The sequence below is a fragment of the Actinia tenebrosa genome, unplaced genomic scaffold (assembly GCF_029948245.1).
Source record: "Actinia tenebrosa isolate PJP-AT-01 unplaced genomic scaffold, QUT_ActTen_1.0 PGA_scaffold4__44_contigs__length_22323623, whole genome shotgun sequence".
In the NCBI taxonomy this organism is placed as follows: domain Eukaryota; kingdom Metazoa; phylum Cnidaria; class Anthozoa; order Actiniaria; family Actiniidae; genus Actinia; species Actinia tenebrosa.
The window spans coordinates 1,594,519-1,622,023 of record NW_028292581.1 but is presented as its reverse complement, the minus strand read 5'-3'; the positions used below and the strand labels follow the sequence as shown (position 1 = coordinate 1,622,023).

At 36.6% G+C, this 27,505-nt stretch overlaps 4 protein-coding genes across 4 annotated transcripts; 3 read left to right on the top strand and 1 right to left on the bottom strand.

Annotated features, from left to right (window-relative positions):
* Positions 1 to 275: 275 nt before the first annotated feature.
* On the top strand, positions 276 to 3,644 carry LOC116299397 (uncharacterized). Its single transcript, XM_031708057.2, has 6 exons — positions 276 to 444; positions 568 to 641; positions 784 to 894; positions 1,481 to 1,537; positions 1,880 to 1,971; positions 2,306 to 3,644. Exons 1-6 carry the CDS (start codon positions 410 to 412, stop codon positions 2,804 to 2,806), a joined length of 870 nt encoding a protein of 289 aa, XP_031563917.2. The 5' UTR covers positions 276 to 409; the 3' UTR covers positions 2,807 to 3,644.
* Positions 3,645 to 3,985: 341 nt separating this feature from the next.
* Positions 3,986 to 6,634, top strand: LOC116299387 (kelch-like protein 18). The gene has a single exon (XM_031708045.2). The coding sequence runs from the start codon at positions 3,986 to 3,988 to the stop codon at positions 5,693 to 5,695; it is 1,710 nt and encodes a 569-aa protein (XP_031563905.1). The 3' UTR covers positions 5,696 to 6,634.
* A 372-nt stretch (positions 6,635 to 7,006) lies between these two features.
* Positions 7,007 to 14,517, bottom strand: LOC116299443 (speckle targeted PIP5K1A-regulated poly(A) polymerase). The gene is made up of 6 exons (XM_031708106.2): positions 14,343 to 14,517; positions 13,050 to 13,243; positions 12,548 to 12,808; positions 12,005 to 12,420; positions 11,183 to 11,541; positions 7,007 to 10,068 (listed from the first exon to the last, which is right to left on the bottom strand). Exons 1-6 carry the CDS (start codon positions 14,419 to 14,421, stop codon positions 8,966 to 8,968), a joined length of 2,412 nt encoding a protein of 803 aa, XP_031563966.2. The 5' UTR covers positions 14,422 to 14,517; the 3' UTR covers positions 7,007 to 8,965.
* Positions 14,518 to 14,844: 327 nt separating this feature from the next.
* LOC116299379 (protein lifeguard 2) lies at positions 14,845 to 26,289 on the top strand. The gene is made up of 12 exons (XM_031708033.2): positions 14,845 to 15,300; positions 16,971 to 16,984; positions 17,985 to 18,049; positions 18,376 to 18,438; positions 19,559 to 19,609; positions 19,782 to 19,821; positions 20,038 to 20,075; positions 20,708 to 20,753; positions 21,902 to 21,943; positions 22,026 to 22,124; positions 25,064 to 25,111; positions 25,195 to 26,289. The coding sequence occupies exons 1-12, from the start codon at positions 15,006 to 15,008 to the stop codon at positions 25,342 to 25,344; spliced, it is 951 nt and encodes a 316-aa protein (XP_031563893.2). The 5' UTR covers positions 14,845 to 15,005; the 3' UTR covers positions 25,345 to 26,289.
* Positions 26,290 to 27,505: the final 1,216 nt, after the last annotated feature.

The window sequence follows — 27,505 nt, the reverse complement described above, 5'->3', positions numbered from 1 at the left end:
CCTACTTATCATCAGACGTGTCTTTGAAATCTTAGATGCGCGTAGAAACTTTATATTATAGTACTATTTTTTGGGTTAGAAAGTATTGTCAGCATTACGTTAAGAAAATCATGCAAAGCCACAAACGCATCAAATATAATGAGAGCAAAGGGAGAAATGCAACGACAATTACTTTGCAAGCGATCTTTGCAAGTTCCATAATAATCAACGGTTTAAAAATGACACAGCGATCCCAACACTAGTATTCCCAGCATGCACTTAAAGTTCAAATTCAACATGGCGGATGAATAAACGTGTTTTTACGAATTCTTAGCTTTTTCTTCACTTTTATTAAAATATCAGGCTTTTATTCTCATTTAACCGGTCCAGTGTGTTTATTAAGCACATAGGTATTCAGAATTCTATTGATATGTCTTCAAATCCTCGTAAATTAAGGAGAATACAGTGAGTATCTGAACCATGCATCTTCAAACTTTCCTTTTTCAACCAACAACTTTAAGGAAGAATCACTTACTTGTGAAACTTCGTTAAAACATATCAATGAAATTATTGATTGTTTTATTTTAGGTGGTGGAAACAACATAAACCAGAGGATCCCAGGTCTGAAAAAGAGGATGATGCGAGTATCGAACCTAAAAAAGGTTAGTCAAAACATGGGGTCAAAACTATGACTACAGCAGTATGAAACAAAACCTTTGAGATTAAAGAGCTTGAATAAATGTCTGAATTTTATGTTCAATATGAATACCTACATAAATTTATGGTGATACTTTTTACTTTCAGTCAAGGAAAGCCATAAACCAAAGAAACTTCCTCCAATAACACCAACAGACTCCAAACCACCAGATGAACAAGAAGAGAATAAAACAAAAAATAGATATATTATTTTTGTAGGTAAGATTGCTACGATAATATAGCTCTTAAGTGTGATGTAATTCAAACGAAAAAACCACTTCTGGGTAAAACTTAATGACATTTTTTTCTTCTTTATAGCAGGATTTACAGTTCGTATATCTAATTATTGTTGAAGATAGAGAATAAATCCTGGGAATAAGTTGTAGCAAGATTTTAGAGATCTTTTGTGTGATTGGACCCGGAAATACGTCACAACTTAAAAGCCCTATAGTATATATGAATGTGCAGTTCCAGAAATCATCCCCACGGAGGAATTCTTTTTCAGATCCCCCTCTACCCCACGAAATTCCGAATTCCTCTGTGCATGTGTGTGTGGGGGGGGGGGGGGGGGGGGGGGGGGAGGAGAGGGAGGGGGGATGAATAATTTCTGGAACTATACAATAAGCCAAATTTCCAGAATGCATTACACTTAGGGAATAATAATATGATACCCTTGTGAATGACGCTTTCATGTAGGCAGTTGCTGTGTTTTTAGCTTTTACATGGATTATATTTTTTATTATTTTGCTATATTTGTGTCATGATCACTGCTTAGTGCTAGCTAATGATCACTTTCTTGGCCCAGGAAATCTGCCTTTTGACGTCACAAAGGAAGATATCGTGCAGCATTTCAGATGTGCTGGTGAGTTTGAATTTTGAAAACAATCACTACTACTTTCTTGCCCCAGGAAATCTGCCTCTAGGAATAAGCATAGCTCAGTTAGTTAGTGTGCTTTAAAGCTAGAGGTCCAATGTTTGATCCTTAGGGTCTCCACGTTTGTTTCAACTCCCTGTAGATTCAGCTTTGAATACTCTTAAAACAGAGCACTGATGGAAATATGGGATAAAGTCTCACACTGTCGGCCCCTGGGATACTGGTCAGCCACATAGTTGAAGGAACTACCAACATTAAATATAGTTTACCTTTAACTTTTTTTACTACTCTAATCATGTTACAGTAATCTACAATATTGTTCACTTTCAGGAAATGTTGATTTTCGGTTGTTGACAAAGAAAGACACAGGGTCCTCTAAAGGCTGTGGATTCCTTGAGTTAGACAACATTACAAGCTATAAGGTATGAATATGAATAATAATGAAAATGTGGTAAATAGCAAGCATTCTTATAAAAGTGTTACTGCAAAAAATGCACTGTACCCATATACTGTATCTTATGAGTCACAAGGCAAGAAACTTGCTTTCTGGACGACTGCTAAATTGATTAAAATTAGTATTTTATAAATCCTGCTACTATCAGTCTCTTGTAATACCAGTATTATAATCTAGTTTGTCAGTGAGAAAAGAGAGAAAGTAGAATGATGCATGGGCAGTTCGTAAATAATCCACACTTAGTATAGCATGTAACTTGTTTCTTACTTTCTAACCTTGATTTAACAATTGTTTCCTTACAGAAAGCTCTCAACCTCCATCACAGTACAATAGGAGGAAGAAAGATTAATGTTGAAGTTACTTGTGGAGGTGGCGGGTCAGGGGAGAAAAGAACTGAAAAATTAAATGAAAAGAAAAAGAAGTTTAGAAAGAAAAGAGCCAAGAAACTTAATAAGGAAGATGATACAATAATTACTGATACTGGTGATAAGGAAGAGAAAAAGAAGACTAGTAGCATGAAAGAAAAATCTGATATTATGATCAAAAATGAGGATTCATCCACAGATGAGAAAATGGACATGAAGAGCAAGAAAAGAAAACAGGAGTTTACAGAAGAAGAACTAGCATCTACAAAGAAAAAAGCTTTAAAAGAATCTAGTGCCCTTACAGCTATAGTCAATGAACTACAGCTAGAAGCATTGGTGGAAGACAAGAAACATGAGAAATTAGATGTTAGTTTAACTAGTGAGAAAAAAGAAAAAAAAAAGAAGAAAAAGAAAAAGCTGAAGGAGGAGAAGGATTGATGACATTTTCTGTATTACAGTCATACTCATACATGTTTTTATAAAGACATGTTGAATCCTTATTTCAATTTTCATTATTATTTTTGGAGATTTGAAGAAAAAAATGACAGCCATCAATAATGGGAGGGGTGGTACAAAAATAAAGTGAAATGGTCCAGATAAACAGGGTTGGTGCTAGTACTTCTTAAACTCCTTGAAAACTCTTTGAATTTAATTCTCGTTTTCAAGGGTACTTGAGAAACTCTTGCATTTTACGATTTTAGATAAAATGCTTCAAAACTCATTGAATTTCTGCTTTGATTGTTACTTGCATGGTTCTGAAATAGATCTAGTTATCCAAAATGTTTTGATATGTTTCCATGTTGATTGACCTACAACTATATGCAAGATACAATATCAACCAGATGTTACTTCCCTTTTATGAGGGGTACTCGAAAATGCCTGAAAGTCAGCCATGTGCAAACAATGTGTAAAACATGGCTTGGTTAGCTGAACATACTCCTTGTAAAACAATTTTTAGGTCCTTGAATAATCCTTGAATATTAAGTGGATACCTCGGCATGAACCCTGTCTAAAGTGACATCCCCTGGTACTAGTATGTGTACTGTTAATACCATATCACAGTTGTAATGAGTCAAACAAATTAATCTCAATCGTTTCTCAGTGCAAAGTTTATAATGGACCATTTTTTCCTTATTTTGTAAATTTTAGTAATCCAGAAACCTAGTCACGAAGTCTGGATTACAGAATGAGAGCTTGACCCTCCCCTCCACCTTTGGATAAGATCTGAACTAATAATGATATTATCATGTCAAAATAAACTATTATTGATTCAAAATCAGGCTCCTTTCTGGCATTTTTTCATTGTCTGGCAATCAAGTACTCTTTTTGAGAGACCAAACAGTTCATTGAATCACACTCATCTTGGTAGTTGTCCAGGAAACCAGTCCAAGGCATGAAATAAATGCTTTTTGCAGTTTAAAACAGAATAGATTGAACACTTCCCACCAGTTGTCAAGAGAATTGGGTTTATTTTAAATACTGTTTAACACCTGCAGTTATTTTCCCAGTTATTCCAATATTTATTTTCATTTTTGCGAATTATTTTTTCACAAAGTTTGGTTGTTAGGCAACGACCACTAGAAGTCACGTGACGCCCAGGTGCTGGTCATAACCAAGATGGCTTCGGAAGATGGTGTTGTGTTTTGTGTTCCGGAGTTTCCTTCCCATGTATTTTCCTGCTTAAATGTCCTAAGAAGCGAAGGAAAACTGTGTGACATTACCCTAATAGTAGGAGAACAACGAGTAAAATGCCACCGCGTTGTTTTAGCGGCCGCGAGTCTATATTTTAATGCCATGTTTACGGGCGACATGCTGGAAAGTCGACTCGACGAAGTCACCATTCATGGAGTTGAATTTTCAGCTTTGGAAGAAGTTATTAATTTCTGTTATTCAGGGAGGACAGAGATTACAGTTGACAATGTACAGAACTTAATGTGTGCTTCTAATTTGCTTCAGTTAACTAGTGTAAAGCAGGCGTGTGTTGAGTTCCTTCACCGAGTTCTTCATCCTAGTAATTGTCTAGGCATTAGAAGTTTTGCTGATACTTTTTGCTGCGGTGATCTCGTTGAAGCTGCCGGTGTTTTCGCCATGAAGAATTTCTCAGACGTATCTAAGAGTGAAGAGTTTCTAAGGCTCGATCCAGATGAACTACTTGCTTTGATCTCAAGTGATGAGCTAAATGTTCGTACAGAAGAGGAAGTCTTTGAAGCTGTGTTATCATGGACCCAGAAAGAAGTGGACGAAAGGAAAGACTTTCTACCTGAGCTCCTTAAAAACGTTCGCCTACCTCTGATTAGACCACAGTACCTGTGTGACCATATTGCCGCTAATGATCTCGTGAAAAACAACTTTTCCTGTAGAGATCTGGTTGATGAAGCTAAAGACTTCCTCTTGTTGCCAGAAAGACGTTCAATCCTACAGTCACCAAGGACCCGACCAAGAAAGTGCAGCGAAGCAGCTGGGATTATATTTGCTATTGGGGGGCTTAATTCCTCTGGGGAAGCTTTATCTACAGTTGAGACATATGATCCAATAACAGGACAGTGGTCTCCTGCAGATGGAATGAATTCCTTAAGAACAAGAGTGGGTGTTGCTGTTCTAGGGATGAAACTATATGCCCTAGGAGGGTTTGATGGCCACAGAAGGCTGAGTACAGTCGAGCATTATGACCCTTTAGTTGGAAAATGGATCCCGACCACACCCATGAATACCCGCCGCAGTGCCCTTGGTGCAACTGTTATGAATGACAAGATATATGTTGTTGGAGGCTATGATGGGCACATCTCTCTGAGCACCATGGAATGTTATTCACCCAAGACAAATACTTGGAGTTTCCTCACCTCTATGAGTACACTACGTAGTGCGTCAGGTGTAACTGAACTGAACGGCAAGTTGTATGTCATTGGTGGGCATAATGGACTCTCTATTTTCAATACAGTTGAGATATATGACCCTCAGACAAATAAATGGAGTGTTGGTCAATCCATGAACATGAGGCGATGCCGAGTGGGCGTGTCCATACTTAATGGTTGTATATATGTCTGTGGTGGATATGATGGAAGTGCCTTTCTTAACACTGTTGAGTGTTATGATCCAAACACTGGACAATGGAAATTAACTACACCAATGAAAAGTCGACGTAGTCGAGTGTCTGTGGTAACCCTTGGTGGACGATTGTATGCTATTGGAGGGTATGATGGACTGACCAACCTAAACACAGTTGAATGTTATGATCCTCAGGCAGACAAATGGACATTTGTAACTCCAATGTGCAAGCACCAGGGTGGGGTAGGGGTTGGTGTACTACCAAGGAGCTCATATACATGAATCTTTATTGGGGTGCAGTAGTGCAGGACATATGAACCTCTTCTGTTACTCCAATGTGCAAGCATCAGGGTGGGGTAGGGGTTAGTGTACTACCAAGGAGCTCATATACATGAATCTTTATTGGGGTGCAGTAGTGCACGACATATGAACCTCCTCTGTTACTCCAATGTGAAAGCACCAGGGTGGGGTAGAACAACAATAAATAATAATAATAAATAATTAATTCCATTGTTTTCTTTTGAATTACTTTGTCAAGGTTACTCAAGGTTACTCGTATACCACTTGCATGATTTACCACTCACATAATATACCACCTGTATAATATACCACTCGTATACCACTTGCATGATATACCACTCACCTAATATACCACCTGTATAATATACCACTTGCATGATATGCCACTCACATAATATACCACCTGTATAATATACCACTCGTATACCACTTAAATAGTTAATGTTCAATGCTGAGAGATGATTCAAACACCTTGACAGACAGATGTACTAATAAGGAATATTTCTCACAATTTAAATCAAGTAAAAATCATAGAGTACTTTTCAAAAACCTGTGAAATACACTTTAGTGTATAACACTTCAATACACTTTATTGTCCGCATTTTCTTTTGATTTTCTATTTGGTTTTCATTGTATTACAATTTATTACACCTTAGTTATTACACTTTGTTTCACAGGTTTTTGAAAACCACTCTAATTTGTATTATCAAATTTATGAATATTTGCACGACAAGCTTTTGTTATATGAAGCTATGTTGGGCCAGAACATTATAATTCCAGTTCACAATGCAAATGTATATTTAGGAATATTAAATAAGAAAAATGAACAATTCTTCAGATAAATGCATGTTTGAAAAATGTATTGAGGTTTTTGAAGTTTGGATTGAAAGTTTAAAATAAAGATGTTTTCATTGTTGATAATGGTTTTAATTTTTGGTGCTGACAGACTGTAGAGTACGAACACTAAAAGTGTGCAACACTTTGCACTATTTAGTAGTAAATAGTGCTAATTAAACAATAGAAAACACTAGGATTAGCATAATTTAGCGGTTTTTAGTGGTATTTATGTTGCACACTTATAGTGTTTGTACTCTATTTTATTTTCAATTAATATTAAGCAGGGTGTTTAGTGAAACAAATGTAACACACCTCCCTCTATCACATATACCCTGCATTATCATGACTACAAGTATTGTCCCTGTTTTATGACTTTCCCAAAATGCCACTGCTTTCCCTCCCCAACAGAACAAAAATGATTCCAACGAGGAATGATGCAAGTAACACTTTCCAAAGTCTGGGTTGTTTTACAGGTTTATTGATAAGACCTTTGAACAAAACTTTTATTGACTTCAACCTTGAAACAATGATGCTCACTAAACATAACCATTGCTTAAAGAGTGAACAAAACTGATACTGATCTATCCACTGAATGTAACTCTTTTGCTGTACTATAGGATAAGATCCATCAACTAGGTCACCAGAAATGTTTACTTTTAGTACAGAACAGAAACCGAATCTTTTAAGACTTTCAGTCTAAGTCATAATTATGATCTAAAAATCTTTTTCAATTTCACTTTAAGAAGTGAAAGAGTGTGGGTTTTTTAAAGGATTCATGCTTCAGGCTTTTGGTTTTGAAGGAACACAGGAAATAATACACCTTTTATAAGAGCATCGTATATATATATATATATATATACTTAGGGCTTAGTTAATGGAGCGGAATGGTTTGGAAACTCCATAGAACAAAGCTATTGTTTTGCCTTTGATGTTGAATCGTACCATCACGTGTTACTGAGGGTGCACAATGAACCAAAGCAAGTATGGCTGAAAATACTCATTTCCTTATTATTTTCATGTGTGAACACTTTGAAAGTGAAAACTTTCATTGCATGACCACAAACTATGCGGATAAATATTTCCGCGCATATACAGTTAAGTTACTAGATGATAAATAAGAAAGCATGAAAAAGAGCAATTTCATTTTCAATAAACAATCTATATTAATCATATAGGATTAATTAACAAATAATACATATTTTAGAACGATTTTTAAGGGGAAAAAACTTTTATATTCCCTAATACTGTGAACAAATGGAGCAGCTTTTCCTTCACTGTGCACGGTCAACGTCATATAACAATGGATAAAGACGAACAAAAACATAGAACAATAGGTTTTCCAACCATTCCGCTCCATTAACTATGGCAGTTAGGGGGAACAGATAAATAAGAAGCCACTTTTAATACGCACACAATCGTTTGTTAAAATAAATAACTGTGTGCATATAACCTCACACTGTAGCTATGCTACACTACGGAAGTTCCTTACAACGCAGGAGGCTAGTCGCAGGCCGAGTTACAAAAAATTGTAAAAAACCATAAACGTAAGTGTTCTACAATTTTGTTGCAGCACTTGTGCATCCAAGTCTTCACGAATGACTAATCAAATCTTTTGGAGAGATTCAGATATGTTGCCTGGTGTTTGTTATCTTGCACGTAACGGAGCAAAGTAGTTTCGTGAATTACCTTGCAATGTTGCACACAAAATATTCCGTGAAAACTGCCTTCAACGTTAATATTAATGGCGTGATGTTATAAGCTTATGAAATGTGGCATTTTAGTGTACTGTCATATCAACACTTTCTTATAACGCACAACTTATATGCACAATGCGTTCGGTCCTTTTTCAGCTTTCGTTTCCAGTCCTCTGCGGTCGCACGTGTATTACGCTAAAAAACTTGTACTTAGTCTCAACACCAACCCATCATTGACACATGCAGAACGTGTTTGAACATTAATGGCGCAAAATTGACGACTACACGTTGAACCAGACTGACAACACTCAAAATGACTCGTCAGTCAATCAGATTAGTACCGTTACAACGGCACAGTACGGTACGTCTGTACCTCGTCCGCTTCACATATGGTGATACTTTGCTCTTCCAGCAGTTAGCAAATGTATTCGGGCAAAAAAATTGTACAGCTTCGCACGCAATATTTTCATTGTGTTGACTAGATTATGTAATTGCGCAACTTGCAAGGCAACGCCCAACCGATTTTCTTTGCTGCAAAGAGAGGCGTGAGATTTTATTACGTGCAACAAAGAATTGTGCGCGAATACAAGCAACAGTTGCATTCGACAGTTGAAACAATGCAGTAATGTTGCGCGACAAGCTGCAAGATTTTGTTGCTCATCTTATTGCAACTGAAGCGGATAATCCAAAATATATTGATAAATCTATATATCCAAACATCCTACGTGAAAAGAGCTTGTATTTGCTTTTTGAAAAAAGCGTAAAAGTTTTCAAAAGTCTGTAGCCCAGTGCCATCAATATGTTCCAGTTTGACAACACACTCTCTGCTTTTTCCTCCTGAAGAATCTTTCTTTTCTGAGAGAATCAATTTAAAAACAAGGACAGGGTTGTTGTTATCCTGTTCTTTATGAGATGGAGGTGCTTCGAATTGGGGTGGGTCGAGTGGCTTTGGTTCAGAATCTTGTAACAAGGACCTCTCAGGTACAGTGAGGTGAAAGGTTTCCTCCTCGCTTGCTAAGGACAAGTCATCTTTGTTTTTACACTTTCTTCGCTCTCTTCTGCAGTGCGTCCATGTATTGGTTAAAGCAGTACAGCTTGCACTGAAATGATCTCTCGAGTCTTGATCACCGCTATCACCTTCCAAATCACATCTGATTTGGAGATCATGTTCCAAGTATTTACAAAACGCATTGAATAGTTCCTCTGGGTTTGAATGTCTTGAGCAAACCATTCCACCAGCTGGTATGGCTTCCTCATCCATTGCTTTTTTCTCACACAAGTATACAGAGAACGAGTAGCCTTCTCTTTTTTTCCTTTTGGTGGGAGTCTTAGTCGTCGGGCTGGAGAAGAAGGTTGCGATTCCTGGATCAGATTCTGTGAGATGACCATCTAATGGAAATGTTGAACATACTCTAAAGCCATACATCATACAGTGGATGATATTCTTCAGGGATGGTACCCCGATATTCTGAGTTACATTATGAGTCAGTTCAAATGGATCCTGTACACAGATTGGTGTGATTTTCCACATTGTTCCTGTCTCTTTGGGCTTGTCTTCTTCATTTGGTTCAGCTAGGCTAGAGTGTTGATCAAGGTCTCTTTTATTCGCCGCTGTTTCTAGTGTCATACCAGATCCAATGCTAGCTTCACTCAGTGATACATTTTTATTTGCCTGATCAAGACTTTTTCTTTTCATTTCTATTTCCCGCAGTTCATCTTCTAGTGATAAGTTGGTACATCTCTCAGCTTTCCGGATGTTGACTGCACAATTGCCGTAATCGAATTTATTACCATAGAAGTCAAAAAATTCTTCAAGAAGTTTTTCTGTGATAACAAGGTAAAAAATATATATTAGATTTAAATTAGAGATTGGAAGGGAAACTGTAGCCAAAGTCTGATCAGTGTTTTTCATGAGAAGCGAATATCTTACCCTGAAACAACCTCTGGGCTGATTGAAGTCAGGGCATGGTTAACTCACAGATAGAACACTGAAACAACCTCTGGGCTGTTAAAAGTCAGGGCATGGTTAACTCACAGATCAAACCCTGAAACAACCTCTGGGCTGTTCAAAGTCAGGACATGGTTAACTCACAGATCAAACCCTGAAACAACCTCTGGGCTGTTCAAAGTCAGGACATGGTTAAATCACAGATCGAACCCTGAAACAACCTCTAGGCTGTTCAAAGTCAGGGCATGGTTAACTCACATTAACTTACAGATCGAATTGAAATTTAGCATGTTAGGTTCTTAAGTGAGAGGAAAACCAGAGAACCTTGGGTCAAAACTGGAATCTAGGAAGAGACCTAACAATTTCTAATTGCATGATGCCACTGATTTGGCCAGGAATTGAACTTGGACCTCAGAGATGAGAGGCGAGTTTATTACCACTGCCACCCTCGATTCCCAATGAAGCATGGGAAGAGGAAAGGACTCCTTTTTTCCTTCCCCTTCTCTCTAGCTTTATACCACTATTCTTGCTATTTATAAAGAAAGTCCCAATGAAATGCTTTGTGGGTGATAGGAAAGGTTGAGAATGACCAAAAATTTGTTTAGTTGACAGCAGTTTGCAACTTGCAATAAAAATAAAATAAAATAAATCAACTTTGTTTATAGCTAGAGGATAACACTTGACAGTAATTCAACTGATAAACTTGTGGTCCTCTTTTAATGTCTCTAGTTAATTAGGAACAGGATGGCCATTACCATAGTAATCCCAGCCACGTGAATGTAACCATTTGCAGATGTAATAACAAAGGCAACACCTCCTCAGTTATTTTTAGACCCTGAGTGTTGGTCTGGTCGGGGCCTAAACAACAACCTCCCACAAAACAGTCCAATGCTCATGTAATGATCATATTGCAAAAATCTCACCCTGCAAAAATTCATCCTGAAGTGGTCATTGCAAGTTGCAAACCATGTTTTAAAAACTAGTCCTTACCAACCGACTTGTTATTTAAGCTTGGAGATAGCAAGGTTATGTCTTCAAAGAAGCTACAGTCCCATCCATCAATGCAACAGTCCTGCACATCTTTCCCTTTATCTTTTTCATCTCCACTTATCTTCTCAGCATTCATTGGCCATCCAGAGATATTTTGTAAGGAAGGAATCACAGGAGGGTTGGTGGTTTGAAGAAAGTAAATAACCATTAGCGTCAGAGCATAGCTTGTCAACTGCCCACTATCACCTCCTGATATACCTAGAGTTTTGGCCCAGGCCCTTATGATATACACTAGTTGAGCTACCCTGGGATCTAGTGCCATGTAACACCTGAGAAGCTTAGTATTTTGGATGCCAAGTCTGAAAACATAATGTGAAATGTTAGTCCTTGAGGAATGATAAAATATTGGCAGCGTCTTCTGTCATAAGAGAGTAGACTTGCTCCAAGTCAATGTCTCTTGTCTCACAGGGTGGCAGACTTTGCAAAAGGTAAGAAAATGGACCTACTAAATTGGTAGCAATAAAATACACATGTATGAAAAGGAGAGTTTTTTGGTCATTAAAGTAGATCAAAGTCACCATATGATGTTGGGTAACAGCTGGCGTGTTTAGCCAATAAAGGCAGCATTACACCAGGTAATTTACAGTAGCTTTATAAAAGGATATTAAGTGCCTGGACATTATCCACTGATCATCCCCGAACAAGACTGCAGTGGTGCCCCTTGCTATACTACTTTCACTGAAGAAAATCCTAAAATAACTTTCCAGTGGTGAGTGCTGATAAGTCCAATAAACACTTAAACTTTATAAGGGCAAGAATCACCTGTTATTGATGGTTAAATCACATGACAATCCACTTGACTGATGGGTGAACTTTATGACAGGACACTTAGCAGAGTAGATTGGTATGACATGAAAGCATCCAGGTACAAGACTTTTTAGCACCTTCACTACAAACATAAACACATTGGAGCCCTTGGTTTCTGGTCCAACTACAGCACCAGAGTCTTTAGTGTCTAATTCACCTTCTATTATGTCTTTATCTGTTAGGATTGTCATATCCAGATCTGTTCCCTTGCAGCCCAAGCCATTAGCCGATGAACCATAAGGAACTACTTGTACTGAAGGAGAGAATTCCTTGAAGACTTCTTCCAAGACCTTGCAGACTAGTGACCTAAGCTGCATGTCTTCATCTGACAGACGTAATTCACTCATTAACCGATCTATCTGCTGGCTTATCTTATAATATGTATAAAAGGGTTAATGAAACAAATTATTATAAATCAACAAATGAACTAAGGGAAGGGTGGGTGATTCACAGTTATCTTTTTAAAAAATTGTCAAAGTATTGCATTGCTATACTTACTGTGTTAAGCTGCTTCAATTTATCGATTAATTCTTTTGGTAAAAAAGCTGCAGTTTTGGTTTCACTTGAATAACGTTTCTTTCTCTTCTTTGGGTTGGGCTCAGGACTTTTATTGGGCTCTTGTTTTTCTAGTGTTTTTTGTTTAGCAAAGGTCCTTTTCTTTATCCTCAGGTGTTTTCCCTTAAAGATAATTGGCTCCTCTTTTTCTAAGATGTCTGAAACACTCTTTTCATCTTCAAATTCTACAATAGCATAAACTCCCTATAGTTTAAATATAACATGTTAGTTTAGAGGGTGGGTGGAGACAGTCTTGGGTCATGTCTTTCTAAGAAATATATATTTAAAAGATATAATACACATGCTGATTGGCTGGCTACCATGTTCATACCTGTTCAGAGCACGGAGAACTGGTCCCACAAAATAATTGTTCAAAAATATTTTATAAATTAAAAAAGTATATATTACACTTATAACATACCAGTATTTGTGGAATATATCTAACCTTATTTTTGTCAAAGTAGATTTTTTTGACTTTTCCAAAAGAGCTGAAAAATGTGCTCATTTCATCTTCATTTGTTTCAGAGCACTTTAAGCCAGTTACATACACACTTAGTGCCGCAGCTTTGCTTTGTTCTTCTTGTACCTTCTGAAGACTTTGGTGCTTTTTGCCTTTGATGTGAGTTGCAAGCAATGATGCTGTGATGGAAATGAATTTCAAATGATTTTAAATAGCACAAAGTTTATATTCAAAATGGGTCATGGTACACCCACATAATGTGTGATGTTTGTTCTGAAGCTACACCACAATGTACCATGTTTGCTATATCAGAATTGAAAAGGTCTATGGATTCAGTGTCCATAATCTTGGATTAGCAGTTTGTCCACATTATATACAGAATAAAACAACTCTACAATTTATATATATGTATATAAAAAAAAACAAAAAAACTTGCCATTGCTTATCACCACTGCAAGTACAGTAGTGGCGCAGCTCAACGGGGTCAAACTGAAAGCATGTGAAGACGCCTCTGGCAGCCGCTATACAGTCCATGTATGACCCCAGAGCACAGCTCTAACCAGTTTGAATTAGCAAAGGTTAATTTGAGACGAGGAAGGAAAAATCAGTGGATGGGAAAAACCCTTGGAGTCAGAAAGAGAACCAACCAACAACTCAGCTCACATGGGGTGACTGGGATGGGAACCCTGGACCTCAGAGGTGAGAGGCGAGCATTTTACCACCACGCCATCCTGACTCCCTGTGGCCATCTTGGTGTGAGAAACAATGGATGCTAATGAGAAATCTCTTCCTTAAATTAGCATCAACATGCATGGCAGCCATAATGTCATCACATGCAATCAATGGATGCTGTATATATGGACCTCTTCTGTAAATAATGCTTAATTTTTCCTTTCGTTTGTATTAATTAGCACACTTTCTTGACCGTATACCCAATATTTTCATTAAAAATCATTTTTTAGGAATTTATTTCCGTCTAAGACTTTTATAAAATTGGGCTCTCTGTGTTATGCGAAAAAATGGCTGCCTTTCTCGCTCTGAAGGACTGCTTGGCAAGTCTAGGGTTCTAGTGTTCATTTGCCAGTCTTTAGTTAAGGAAGCTGATAACATCCTTGTTATCAAATGCAAAAAAAGGTTTGAAGTGTTTTAAGTCAGAAACTACAGATATTAAAAACTCTAGTTAGATGATATAAACTTGTTTTTATAAGCATAGTTAATAGAGGGGAATGGTTATAAGCTACTGTCCTCTGCGGTTTCGAATTCAAACTTACACTTTACCTGAAGATATGTAGACATTGCAGACATCACAATAAACCTGACTTGGTTTTCCAACCACACACGTCTTGTCTTCACTCATATCTTAGCTCTTACTCTTACTAAAGACAAAGTTAAAACGTCAAAAAATAACATGTCAGCCAACACGTGCAGCCATATCTTGACAAGAGTGAGTAGCTTCCTGTTAGCCTCCGACACATCCAGACAAAAAAAAGTCCGGATATGACGCATAGCTCCCTGTACGTCAGACCTCACTAACGAGAGGGGAGGGGTGGGTTCGGTCCAAATCCAATAGTCCCGGCCTAACTATTAAAGTTTTTCTCAAATTTCAATCCCATTCCCATAATTTGAATTTTCGTTTGTGAATCCCATTCCCAGTGCATAAAATCTCGTTTTCCCAGCACAAAAAAAATGAATCCCAGCTCTCATTTTACCCCCTTCAGGACCCTCCCTAAAGATGATCACATGATCGATCACATGACAGTCCGTCATAATACAAGAATAGATGGTTTGACGTTTTCTTATTCCCACACGAGGAAGAAAGTAAATCGAAGTAGCATTCAAATTGCGTTTTACTAAAATAGAAATTGAAATCTTTGGATTCCGTTTAAAAGAGATTGCATCCTAACCTGTGTTCAAGAACTTCGATAAAAGAGTCGAATTACGATGTCAAATCCAGCATATCCGCCACAACAATATGGCGACCAACGAAACCAGCCAACCGCTCCGTACGTATCTGGCTACGGTAATCCCTCATATCCCCCACCAACTGGCTATACACAGCCTCCTGGAGTCTACCCTCCTCCTGCCCAAGGTGGATATCCACCACAAGGAGGCTATCCTCCTCCACCATCATATGAATCGGCTACGAAACCGGAGCCGTTGGTTGATGTTGTGCACGTTCCACCGTCGGATGTTGGCCGTGAGATGATTTCCTTTGATGATAAAAGCATTCGAAGGGGTGAGTGTGGCGCTTCATGCAGGCTGTTTAAAGACGATGTAAAGACTAAATTAATTACAAGTTACCTTGCAATTAGTTTATTCTGCAGTTTATGATAACAAAAAAGATTAGTTTTAAACAAAGTTTGCTATTTCAACACGTTTACGAAGCCTTAATATGAAATATTCGATTTTATATATAATGCCATTTCGCCTATAATCGACATTTTAGCTGAACCTTTGCCTTTTTACTAACATAGAGGTACTCTTTTTTCCATTTCTGGTGTTCATTTTGACACAGCTGCTTTGATTGGAGAAGAGGGGTATTGGGATCACGTGACCTGCTCTTAAGATTCCAGAGATTCCAGATTCCAGTGTGAACTCTAGATTTAAGTTGGATGTTATTGATTTTAATTGATAAATTATTATTACACTATTATTAATGATGTTAGGTTCTGAATATTAATCATTGGACATCACAAAGTGGTGATGGCATGAATAACGATTCATATTGATATGTCTAGTCATTGCATATATAAATACATGTACTGCAAATCTGCTTCTGCAGTAGACATAAAACAAGTTTGTTGATTAACAATCAGAGTAGGCCAAGTTTGACTAGGAGCTGAGTACTGATGAACCATTTCTCTGAAAACATTTTTGAAACACTTCACCAAAGCTTGCCAGTGCAATTTGCCAATCTTTCAATTGCTGTTCATAGTCAAATGATCATTTGGTCACAACTGATCATGTGATCATGCTTTATCTATCACTTGACTATGATCAATCATCTATGTGCTGGCCTATCCTTCAAATTATTTGGTATGATTGATACTGAGGACAAATACAGTATGTACAAAAGCATTCAGAAATATATCAGAAATAGATCATCATGATAATTAATAATAATTATTGAATGAAGTTTAGCATTTGGGACTGATCGTATTTCAAAAGAAGGGAAACTTTTTTAGCCAATCAGAGGTAAGATAGTGAGTATAATGTATAATGATATTTTTTTTGTTCTAAGATTACCCTCTTTTATATATTTTATACCACCCAGTAGCACTATAGAACTTAGATTGTCCTGAAGGCTTTTGGACTTTCTTCACACTAGCTTTTAGCTAGTTATCTCTTCTTGTTTTCTTGGTCAGGTAATCATGAAAATGAAGTTCATAGCTTTACTACTATTTGCGATCTACTGTGAAGTGTGACGCGCCAAACTTGTTTTTATAAGTTATATCCCAAACGTTTGGCACAACTAACTGTCAAGTTTGACATGCAAAACTTTTACGCTGTCTCATTTATTGCAAAGATGGTGAAGGTAAAGGTTAAAACATTGTACGGTCCTTCCTACGAAAAGAATTAAAGTTTTAAACTTTGATCGAAGCGAGTTCCTTGCCAGGTAAATATGACCTTCCAAATTTGTTAACTCTTAAATCCATATTTCTTTACTTCGCGCTCAAAGTTTCGAGAGTTTTGATATGAAACTGAAAGAACAACCACATAAAACTTCGTACATTCCACGTGCAAACTAAAAGTTTGTCAGAGGTCAAACTTGACAGTTATTAGTGCCAAACGTCTGGGATATAACTAAACAAGTTTGGCCCGTCACACTTCACGGTAGATCGCAAATAGTAGTAACGTTCAAAAGGTTTTTATCTTTAATCCGTTTTTTCTTCTTTTGTTTTTCAGGTTTCATCAGACGGGTACGTTTGTAATTCTACTTTATTTTTTAAATTTTTATTTCAAGTTTTTTTTATGTAGCTTAGGAGGTAATAGTAATAGTATTTTATATAAAGTATTATTGTTATCATCATCATCATCATCCAAAATTTTGTGTTATAATATGGAATATATCCTACTGAGCTAGGGTCAGGTACAGGGTTACAAAGATTACTTAGAACCTAACTTTTTTTAAAGTAATATACACCTATTTCAAAAAAACATTGTGGGTAGGAGATCTAAAATCTGAATCTGAGTATTATTGTGGGAACTGTGTGTTTTCTTGTTAAAAAAATCAAAATCAAAACTTAGCCAGGCAACTGATTAGTGCAGGTCATTGCTCAAGTAGGCATATGTATATATGAAATAGGTGAAATATATGAAATCACAAAACAATTACCAGCTTACAATCCACAATTCATTTCAGTCTACGATTTCAGTTTATTAACCGACAACGTTTTTTGAAATAGGTGTATAGCCTATTTGCATGCAACCTGTATTTAAGTATATGTTATACACTCAATTGAAGAATCGTTGTTGGGTTCAGAAACATAGAAGCTGAGACCGAATGGCGCACAGAAAATGACATAATTATATTATAATTTTTTATTTACGCCATCCATGCAGTCGGTTTACAATGCCAAACAGGTATTAAAAACAGTGGATGATGCCATGGGTCTGCTGTCACAGTATGAATCTAATTAACGTACTTCCCATGTGTCCCACCCGACAATGATTCTTCAATTGAGTATATATTGTATATCAAATGACTTGTAGTATAATTTCATATTTTAACATTCTCGAGACTGGAGTGAGTTTGACTGAGAAAATCCATGTCAAAGTTGAAAGCAAATGAGAAGCATTCTTTATCTGATTTAAAGCCTTTTCCTGGGTGTCTGATATTTATATTGTTGCTTTTGATAATGTAAGTAACAAAATGATCAGCTAGTACATGAATTAAAATATTTGAACATTTCACTTTAGGTGTATTTCATTCTCATGTGCCAGCTGGCCTTCACCGTTGCCACTATTTGCCTCTTCATGTTCTGGTAAGAATACATATGCATTGTCAAGAGAAGGCTATTGAAGTCCCTGTCATTGATTTGAGGGAGGGTACTCCTTACTATTTAATGGGAGGTTGGATGTGATGGTTGGTAAAAAAATGGCAGCACAATTTGGGGAAATACATGTAATTCAGCCTTTCCTGACAACCAAATTTTCAAAGTTGGTTTACCCATTGGCAAATCTAGTGCATGCATGCAAAAAAGTTCTTTTCTGATTATTTTATGCTAAAGTGTACAATATGTAATGGTGACATGCTACAACAGCATCTACATATATATATAGTTTTGTTATTCAATTGTTTTTCTTCTAGCAAACCTGTGAAGAAGTTTGTCCGTGAAAGTGAACATTCATTGGCTATTTATCTCTCTGCATAGTAAGTATTTTGAAACATATATCAACAGTGGTTTATTATGAGTAGGTAAAGAAAGATTTTTCATTTAGAGGACAAATTGCTTAAATTTTCCTATTGTTTTTACCTCATATTTACAAACAATTTATGGCTAAATTTAAATTCAAAATTACAAACATGTCCAAAGTCACAGAAATCACCAATTGATCACGTCAAACTGTTTTGCTTTACTGTTCCATATAATTCTTACGAACCTGCCTAATTCATCCTTGATTTCAACAAATCCTTGAAACTTCACATTCACTTCATCAACAATTTGCCATCATTTTTAACTAAGAGCTGCCTAACCTTGGCCACATGTTGGCCGTACATTGGCCCACGACACGACTTGAAAAAGTCCCAATAGTATTGGCCATCTGCTGGCTTAGCTTTGGTGGCTATCAGCTGTGTATTGTTGAGTGTGCATCACCTAACATTTGGCCAACACACGTCCAATAGTTGGCCAATGCACAGTCAATAGTTGGGTGGTTGTCAACCGACACATGTCGGCTGGTAAAATAAAGTACTGATTACTGAAGGTAATAATTCATAATCTCTTGTTTCTTCAGGGTAGTTATTATTATTAAATTCCTGTTTTCGTTTTCCTGTAAGTTTTTATTGGTCTATGACAGCACCATGCACTTTGTCAGGCCAGTTACTATTAGATTACACAACACTCTGGCCTTTTTTCCTCTGATAGTCACTTTTAATTGATTAGAAGACATTAATTTCATTGTTTGTAGTCCCATTTAAGACTATGTGATGCTCTTGGGAGTTGATTCTTTCCTATGTAAAAATGTTTATCATAAAAGAATGATTCTCAAGGGAATGTCACATGGTCTGAACTAAGCAATTTGCATAAGAAGGTTAAGAGCTTGGTCTATTTTATACATATGATTTGTAGAAACTGGTAAGGTGTTGAAAGTATATAAAATTAATATATTTAATATATTTAATATATTATATTATATATTTATATTTTTAAAGTTTAAGTTGGTTTTGTGTGAGTTTCTCCTTTGTCTTCCTTTTCAAAACATGATCTGTGTGCTGCACCATTACAATTTCATTCTCTTTAATAATATAATGATTTTTGTATCTTTTTTAGTGGCATCTTTATCGTTCTTTACTTCGTCCTGGTGTGTTGTCAGAGCGTAAGGTAGGTATTAAAGAACATATTACTGGCTTTGCAAGTAAAATAAATTAAGGTAGTTATAGATGACATTGACATTGAAGTACTACCAGTTGAATATATGTTTATTTTTCTGTGATGGAAGTGTAGAAAGAATTGGTGCACTCATACTTGCAATTTGATTTTGTTTCTTTATCAGGAGGAAATATCCTGGCAACCTGCTTTGCTTGACCGTATTTGTAAGTATATTTGTTATATAATTATTTCAAAACATTTATTCACCAAAGGAGAAAAAAATTGAAATCAAAGCTTGACAGCAGTGATAATCATATCATAATAAATTTCAAGATACCATGCGACTTATATAGACCCATTAGAGATTGTAAAAGAAATATGTCGTTAGGAATCTAGCCACTTTCTTTGCATTAATTGGTTATGTAAACCTGTTCTTCCAGACCATGGCTCTGTCATACCTTGTGGGGGTCATCTCAAGGTAATTAATCTATTCTGAGTTGGCCTTGCAGTGCATTTTGGGGCTGTTTTGAGGGACGAAATAAACACCATCTTCAAAAATATGTCCCCTAGAAAGGTCCCACAATGCATTGCAATGCCAATTCAACCCAGTATTGTTCTCAACCTCAGAGCGGCTAATATGAATGTAATCAGATGGTACTGTAGACATGACAATGAAGAAAATTTATTGATGAATGAAATGATTGATTGTGTTCATACGCTGGTTATATAACTTTAGCTTTTTTGATTATATTATACGGCATGTATTGTATTTAGATCTTATTAACCGAGCGGGAGGTCTGTACGGGATAATCTTGACCTGAGGTCGGAATGTACAGACTGAGGTCAAGATTATCCCTTACAGACCGACCAAGCTCGGTTGATAAGAGTTTTATTATATGACCACTTTTCATTGAAAAGGACAAAATGTTTTCCCCGTAAGATTAATATGCGATCGGACCGGTTAATACCAGAGAATCTAGACCAGTCCGCGATGCGATCTATCCAATCAGACTGCTCGATTTGCTAGTGTCCAGGCTCTAAGATTCATGGTCATATAATAAATACTACATATTAATAAAGACAATTTTTTCTCCTCTTCCTTTCCTACAGTTATCACAACACCAGCGTGGTTCTCATGGTTATGGGTATCACAACTGTAAGTACTTTAAAGTAATGTTCAACTTTCAATATTCTACAAGAGATAACTAGCTAAAAACTAGTGTGAGCAATCATCTTTATGATATTCGCAATAACAATTCCACCAAACCAGTTTCCCACCATTTCAATCTAGCTAACCATTCTCTTTCTGAGTTCATTGTTTTGGTCTTTCTTTGATTAACGACAACATTGATTGTCGCAAGACCAAAGAAATGCGGCTTATTCACCTATTGGGCATTCTTAGTCCCAACGGGATTAATGAATGCTTTGTTTTCAACTAGCCCATTCTTTTGTCTTTTGATTGCTTCTTTCATTTCCTTGCCCACCTTGTTCTCATTGGTTTTTTTTGTCTCATTCTCATTATATAAACACTCCTTTCTACCACCTTTTTCTCTTTTACTCCGACGAAGGACTAGCGTTCGAAACGTCAGTAAGTTTTTTCATCTTTTCACAGTGTATAATTTACCCTTTTATCATTACTGTTTCGATATTCTAGTTGAGTGTTTAAGCACGAAACAATCCAAGACAAGGCTTTGAGTAAACAAAAGACTAATATTAAGATTACCTTAAGCACGGGGTGGTGTAGCTGTGTGAAAGGTCGCCTCTCATCAATGCGACCCGAGCTCGAGTCTTGCTGGGTTCGGTGTTGTATATGAGTAGAGTTGTTTTTTGGTTCTCTCCTGTGCTTCGAGGGTTTTCTGGGTTCTCTGGTTTTCCTCCCTCCTCAAAAATCAACTCATAAATTCCAATTCAATCATGGAATGAGGGCCACAGATTTGTTATCCACTGGCTATTAAGTGCTATCCTCGTGAAAAAAAGGATGGTACTTTTAGTTATTGTTTCTCCGGAGCCTTGATTCAAAATGCCTTATGCTTGAGCACTCAACCAGAATATGGAAAGTTGGCTATTGCGTGCATGAGCTAAATATCTCATAACACTGTAGTTTGCAGTTCAACAGGTTAGACAAATAATGTGAAGTAGTTCCAAGAGCATTGATCAATACCTTCACTTTTGAGTGGGGAAATTTTGAAAAAAAAAACAACTCAGAAGAGGTGGTTAAAGTCTTTTTTTAATAGGATTTTTCAAAGGTTGGGAAATCTTTTTGAATAATTTGTTCAGACTTTTGTCTCTTTGCTTTCATTTCAGTTGGTGTGTATGTCTGTGATAATCTTCTCTTGTCAAACAAAGGTGAATATCTGTATGTGATAAGTATTTAAACCCCTCTTCCAAGAATTTTATCTTTAAAAGATCCATTCAATTTTTCTTGCAGTATGACTTTACCACATGGGGAGGAATGTTGTTCTGTGCTTCATTAGCACTTTTCTTCCTGGCAGTCTTCACTCCATTATGGTTGTTACTCCAAACAACGGTATAGTAATAAGGAATTCTCCTCATCATCCCTCATTCATTGACGATGACACTTTAATGTCTTTCATCTCTAACAATCCCTCTGCACTCTCATCCCCCATTGACCATGATGACCCCAAAGCTCCCCTATATCTCTCAGGGCCATTCCCAATTCATTCCCCTCCCATTCCCCATCTCATAGATAACTCCATCCCCCCCCACAACTTCCACCACCCCCACCTTTACCCTCTGATCCCTTCCATCACACTCATGATCTTTCCACTAACACCTCTTTGCCACCACCAATTCCCTCCACTCACATCACCCCTACTCAGACTTCCTCTTTACCACCTCCACATTCCCATGCTGTGTTTGGTCAAGCGACCCTCCACTCACATCACCCCTACTCAGACTTCCTTTACCACCTCCACATTCCCATGCTGTGTTTGGTCAAGCGACCAGTGACTCTGAGGCGATAATCACTGCTCGAGCAAATACAGTCGTTTGCATCTAAGCGTGAACACATTAAACTTAAACATGTTCTAATTGGTCACCGAAACATAGGAGTTAGTCAATGGGAAAGTGCATGTTTGGGGCGTGGCTCTTTTGAAAACAAATTTTGGCTAGCTGGTTTCATGTGCTCACGCTTAAATGCAAACGACTGTATGAGGTTTCCCAAAGTTTGATCAGAAGTAATACTAAACATTAACTTTGTATATGAAATGATGCTAAAACAATTTGAAGACTAGCAGCTCAGTAAATATTTCCCAATATTCACTTCGCCTTCGGCAAATAATTGTCAAATAATGACAGGGTATCTGGAGGTCACTTCTCCTATTCAAGGCTTTGCCTAATGAAGTCATGAAATGAGTATTAGTCCTAAAGGTATTCAATTTGTAAGCACATATTCTGTTTTTATTAATTAGATTTTATTTCATGAGATTTATGATCACTGTTACACTTTCCCATGACGATGTGTCAATTAATCCAAAAGCTTGGGATCTCCAATGCTTAAAAAAAGGCAAAACGCGAGACAGAAGCCCAATTATTACCACCTTAGGAAGATTTTTTTACATGCTGTCTATGTAATTACTTGATCCAGGGACAAATAAGGCTCAAAAACTGGGAAACCAAAATAATTGCATGGTTAAGAGTAGGTCTCTGTAAGACTCAAGCAAAGTGGGAAATGAAATTTTTTGACCACCCTTGAAATTTGGTGTGTGAGTAGGCCTTTATATGGGATTCACAAAAACAACAACAATTTGGTCACCAAATGTATTGTTGCCATGGAAACGGTAAGTGTTTTATGAGACCTTAATTTCCAATTTTTGGAATAAATTTAACCCACTCGAAGGTAAAATTCAATGCTGTGTTTCTCATACATGTTAAACTTAATTTCCTTAAAACTTTCGTCAATTATAAAGTATCTTTTCTAGTTTAGAAAAATACCAATTATTGTTAGTTTGTTATTTTGTACATGAAATATTCGTGCCTTCAAGTAACCGATGTATCAACTGTTTTAGCAACAAGATAAAATGGTCAAAATGTTTTTTGGTCGTTCTCCAAAAGTATTGCATTTCTAATATAGAGGCTTGGTGGGAGGTTTTCTGAACCATTGAAGTTACCAAATCGTGCAAAATCTCTGCGGGTACAATCATCTTTAGTCCTTGGATAGTCAAATTATAAGGCCTAAAATTCAAAATGTCCTAAATTCAACCATATCAAAGCTTCGAAAATTAGCACCAAAAAGATGCCAATAAGCTAAACAAGCATTAGAGGTTGAAGGGTAATACCTAAATAACAAAATTCTAGCAAAAAAAAATAATGTTCTAGTCTGCAAACACGGTAAAAAAATTTTTTTATTCAAAGTAAACAATGGGTTATTTGCAATTTTCGTCATTTTCAACCTACCTTTATCGTTTCATTGTGACTTTTGTGGCAGCTCAACTTTCCAAATTTTCACAAGGAAATGTTTCTTGGAGACTCAATAAGCATTTAGAGAACTAACCTTGGTCGTAAAGAGCTAAAATCCAAGCAATAATTAAGTGGTTCTATAAAGGATTACAACAGAATACACAAGTCATCGAATTCTCGTTCGAAGCAATACAGCATTTATAGTTTCTTCGAGCTTCAAAATTCCTGTATTTCATGACAGAATTACCTGTAAGCTGTTATTTAACATGAATGCTGAACTTTTGAAGGCTACAAAGTAAAAAAATATGCTTATTTTGAGAATATTTGAAAGAAAGAATTCTTCGATCTAAAGTTGTTGTTCTCATTTTCAACCGCTGACCGGAAGTTTGGAAAAATGAACGAGACAGATTTTGTGGTGACCAGACATCTTCAAACATTCGGCCTTAGCAAATGTACTCACTTAGTCAATGGATCCGATTTATTACTCTGCCGCGCAGGTAAGTATAATTACAGGTATTTGAATTTTACCTTCGAGTGGGTTAAATTTATTCCAAAAATTGGAAATTAAGGTCTCATAAAACACTTACCGTTTCCATGGCAACAATACATTTGGTGACCAAATTGTTGTTGTTTTTGTGAATCCCATATAAAGGCCTACTCACACACCAAATTTCAAGGGTGGTCAAAAAATTTCATTTCCCACTTTGCTTGAGTCTTACAGAGACCTACTCTTAAGGATTTTCGCATTTTTGCAATATTGCAATTGAAACGCCTCTGAGAGTAAACAGCTAGGACAGTTTAGCCACCAATTCCCTGTGTCATTCAATTAAATACAAGCAACATATTAATTTAAGAATAAGAAGTGATGCTACAGGGATCATAAGACAATCATTTAAAACTGGAAATTTGAACATTTTAGGCCAACTGTTAGAAGTGTAATTATTTTACACATTAGGCCAATTTATCACGGTATTTGGTGGAACATTTCTTTTCAATTCCTGATAGCTGGCCTGATATTGATGGACAGTTTGATTTCAATTACTTTAGGTTGGCATGATCATACTTGGTGGAGCCATCGCTTTATTATTTGTTGCCGTAAGTAAACAGTGTGTCATAATATTATACCAGTTATTTCATTATATATTTTGAATCACCCAATCATTCTTGTATTTGTGTAGTTCCTTGCATACGACACACAGCTGATTATGGGCGGCAAGAAGTATGAACTGAGCCCAGAGGAGTATGTTTTTGGTGCCCTGAGCCTCTACATGGATATCATCAGGATCTTTTTACTGCTATTGGCCTTATTTGGCAGGGGTAATAACTAGTATTGTAACCTGGAGACCACCTTATTAAAGGAAATTTTCTGTCCCCTGTTCAGTAATACATTATGCAGGAAGTCATGCAAGCATGAAAAAAATGTAAAGAAAATTTACGGTGTGAAGAGTGGTGCTGTGCATAACTGAACAGTGCTGCATGGAAAAAGGCCATTATTTATTTTTTGATAATACAGTCCAATGTCATTAACGTTGTCCACCGAAAAAAGACATTTACACATTTACACATTTACACATTTACACATTTACACATTTACACATTTACACATTTACACATTTACACATTTAGACTAAAAGAAATATCACGTGTTTTCTCAAACGTTCTGGCATAAAACAAACGCTGAAATACCATTCTCCATCTTAAATCCTCACTAAATTGTCGGGGCATTCTGGATTTTCGATTCATGAGTTAAATTTTACATTTAAAGTTCAGGCTGACGCACACGAGGCAAAGAATACATAATGAAACACGTGATATTTCTTTGAATCGAAATGTGTAAATGTGTAAATGTCTTTTTTCAGTGGACAACGTTAATGACATTGACGGTATATTAGAAAGATAACATCCATCAATGTAGTTTTAAGTGTTTCAATCCAGGATCAAAAAAGGCTCACATCTATTAAATATTCAATGTTCGGAGTTGTTTGTTTTTTTTCTTATTGGAAATAATAGTAATGTTGATCATCTGGTAAAAGGTTTTTGTTTGTTTTCGTTATATAAAATGAATTTTTCATTTGATTATTACAGGTCCAAGACAATGAGGGTTTTTAACTAGGTCATAAGTGATTAAGATAATTAGCAATATATAGGGTATATTATACTGATGGTGCCATATATTTGTAAAGTAGGAGGTAACCATGGAAACTTTTATCCAGAATAAATCGAAATATAAGGTGTCTCAAATATATTAGTTTAATAAACTGATCATCATTAAATTGTTTCATTCCTGTAATGTTATGTTGTTGCACTGTGACCAACTCCAGACATACAGTCTTTTCAGTTCAATAAATGTTGTCATCCCCAAAGGCAATAGGTGATAGGTCATTAAGACATGGAAATGGTTTCGTTGAATACAAAGAACATTGAATCTGTCTGGTCTCAATGCTAAGGTCCATGTTCTTGACTGGTAAGCTTTTTATTGCCAGCCAGTGCATTTTCCCATACAAAACCTTATAAAACATTCAATTTTATATACAATGCCATTTCTCCTGTTTTGCTTATTATGAGCTGAAACTCTGTCTCCTTACTAATGCCGAGATAATCTTTTCACTTTGCTTTTTATTTTGACAAAAATGCTCATTTTAAGGGAGGTAGGGTCACGTGACCTGTTAGTGCAAGTCATCAATTGGGTTTCCTGAGTGTTTTGCATCCAGATAACAATAATTGCGCGTTGGCACTTTGTGGAATATGTCCATTGTCTAGCTGCCAATAAGAAACAAGATTTGTATTTACTAATTTCTACTAATTTCATAAGCAGACACCAAAAACGAGTGTCATAGTAACCATATTTACCTTAAATCTCTTAGATGGACTTGTTTGACTCTGATTTGTATGGCATGAAAAATGTAAAGGACTAAACCAGAAAACGAAGCTATTGGGAAATTTCCGAAATATTTCCAGGCTTCCCCATTTCTTCACAAGCACTATCAGACAATCTTTTGGCAGATCAAAATTGGAAACATGCCGGGGGGGATACTACCACCCCAACTTGGGTAGGGGTGTGCCGCCAGGACCTCAAAACCCTGACCCTATCCCAGACCTAAAATTTCGATTTTACATACCCTACCCCAGACTAAAACTAAGAATTGTCCCAGACTAAACCCTAACATGTATGTTAAGTTTTAAGATCGGATATGGCCATTATTGAAACCATTTCAAACAAACAGTAGTGTTAGCTACATCTTGGTCATATTATCTTTTGTTGACATGGAAAAGATGGGGTTATTCAATAGATTGCAATCTTGTGTAGCCTATTTGCCAAACAAAAACAGCAAAATCGTAACCCTATCCCAGACAACAATGATACCCTATCCCAGACAAAATGTCAAAAAATTATACCCTACCCCAGACCTAAAAGCCGATAAACCATAACCCATAGGGCAGCACATACCTGTATAGCAAATATAGGGGAGTAAACCCCCCCCGAAATTT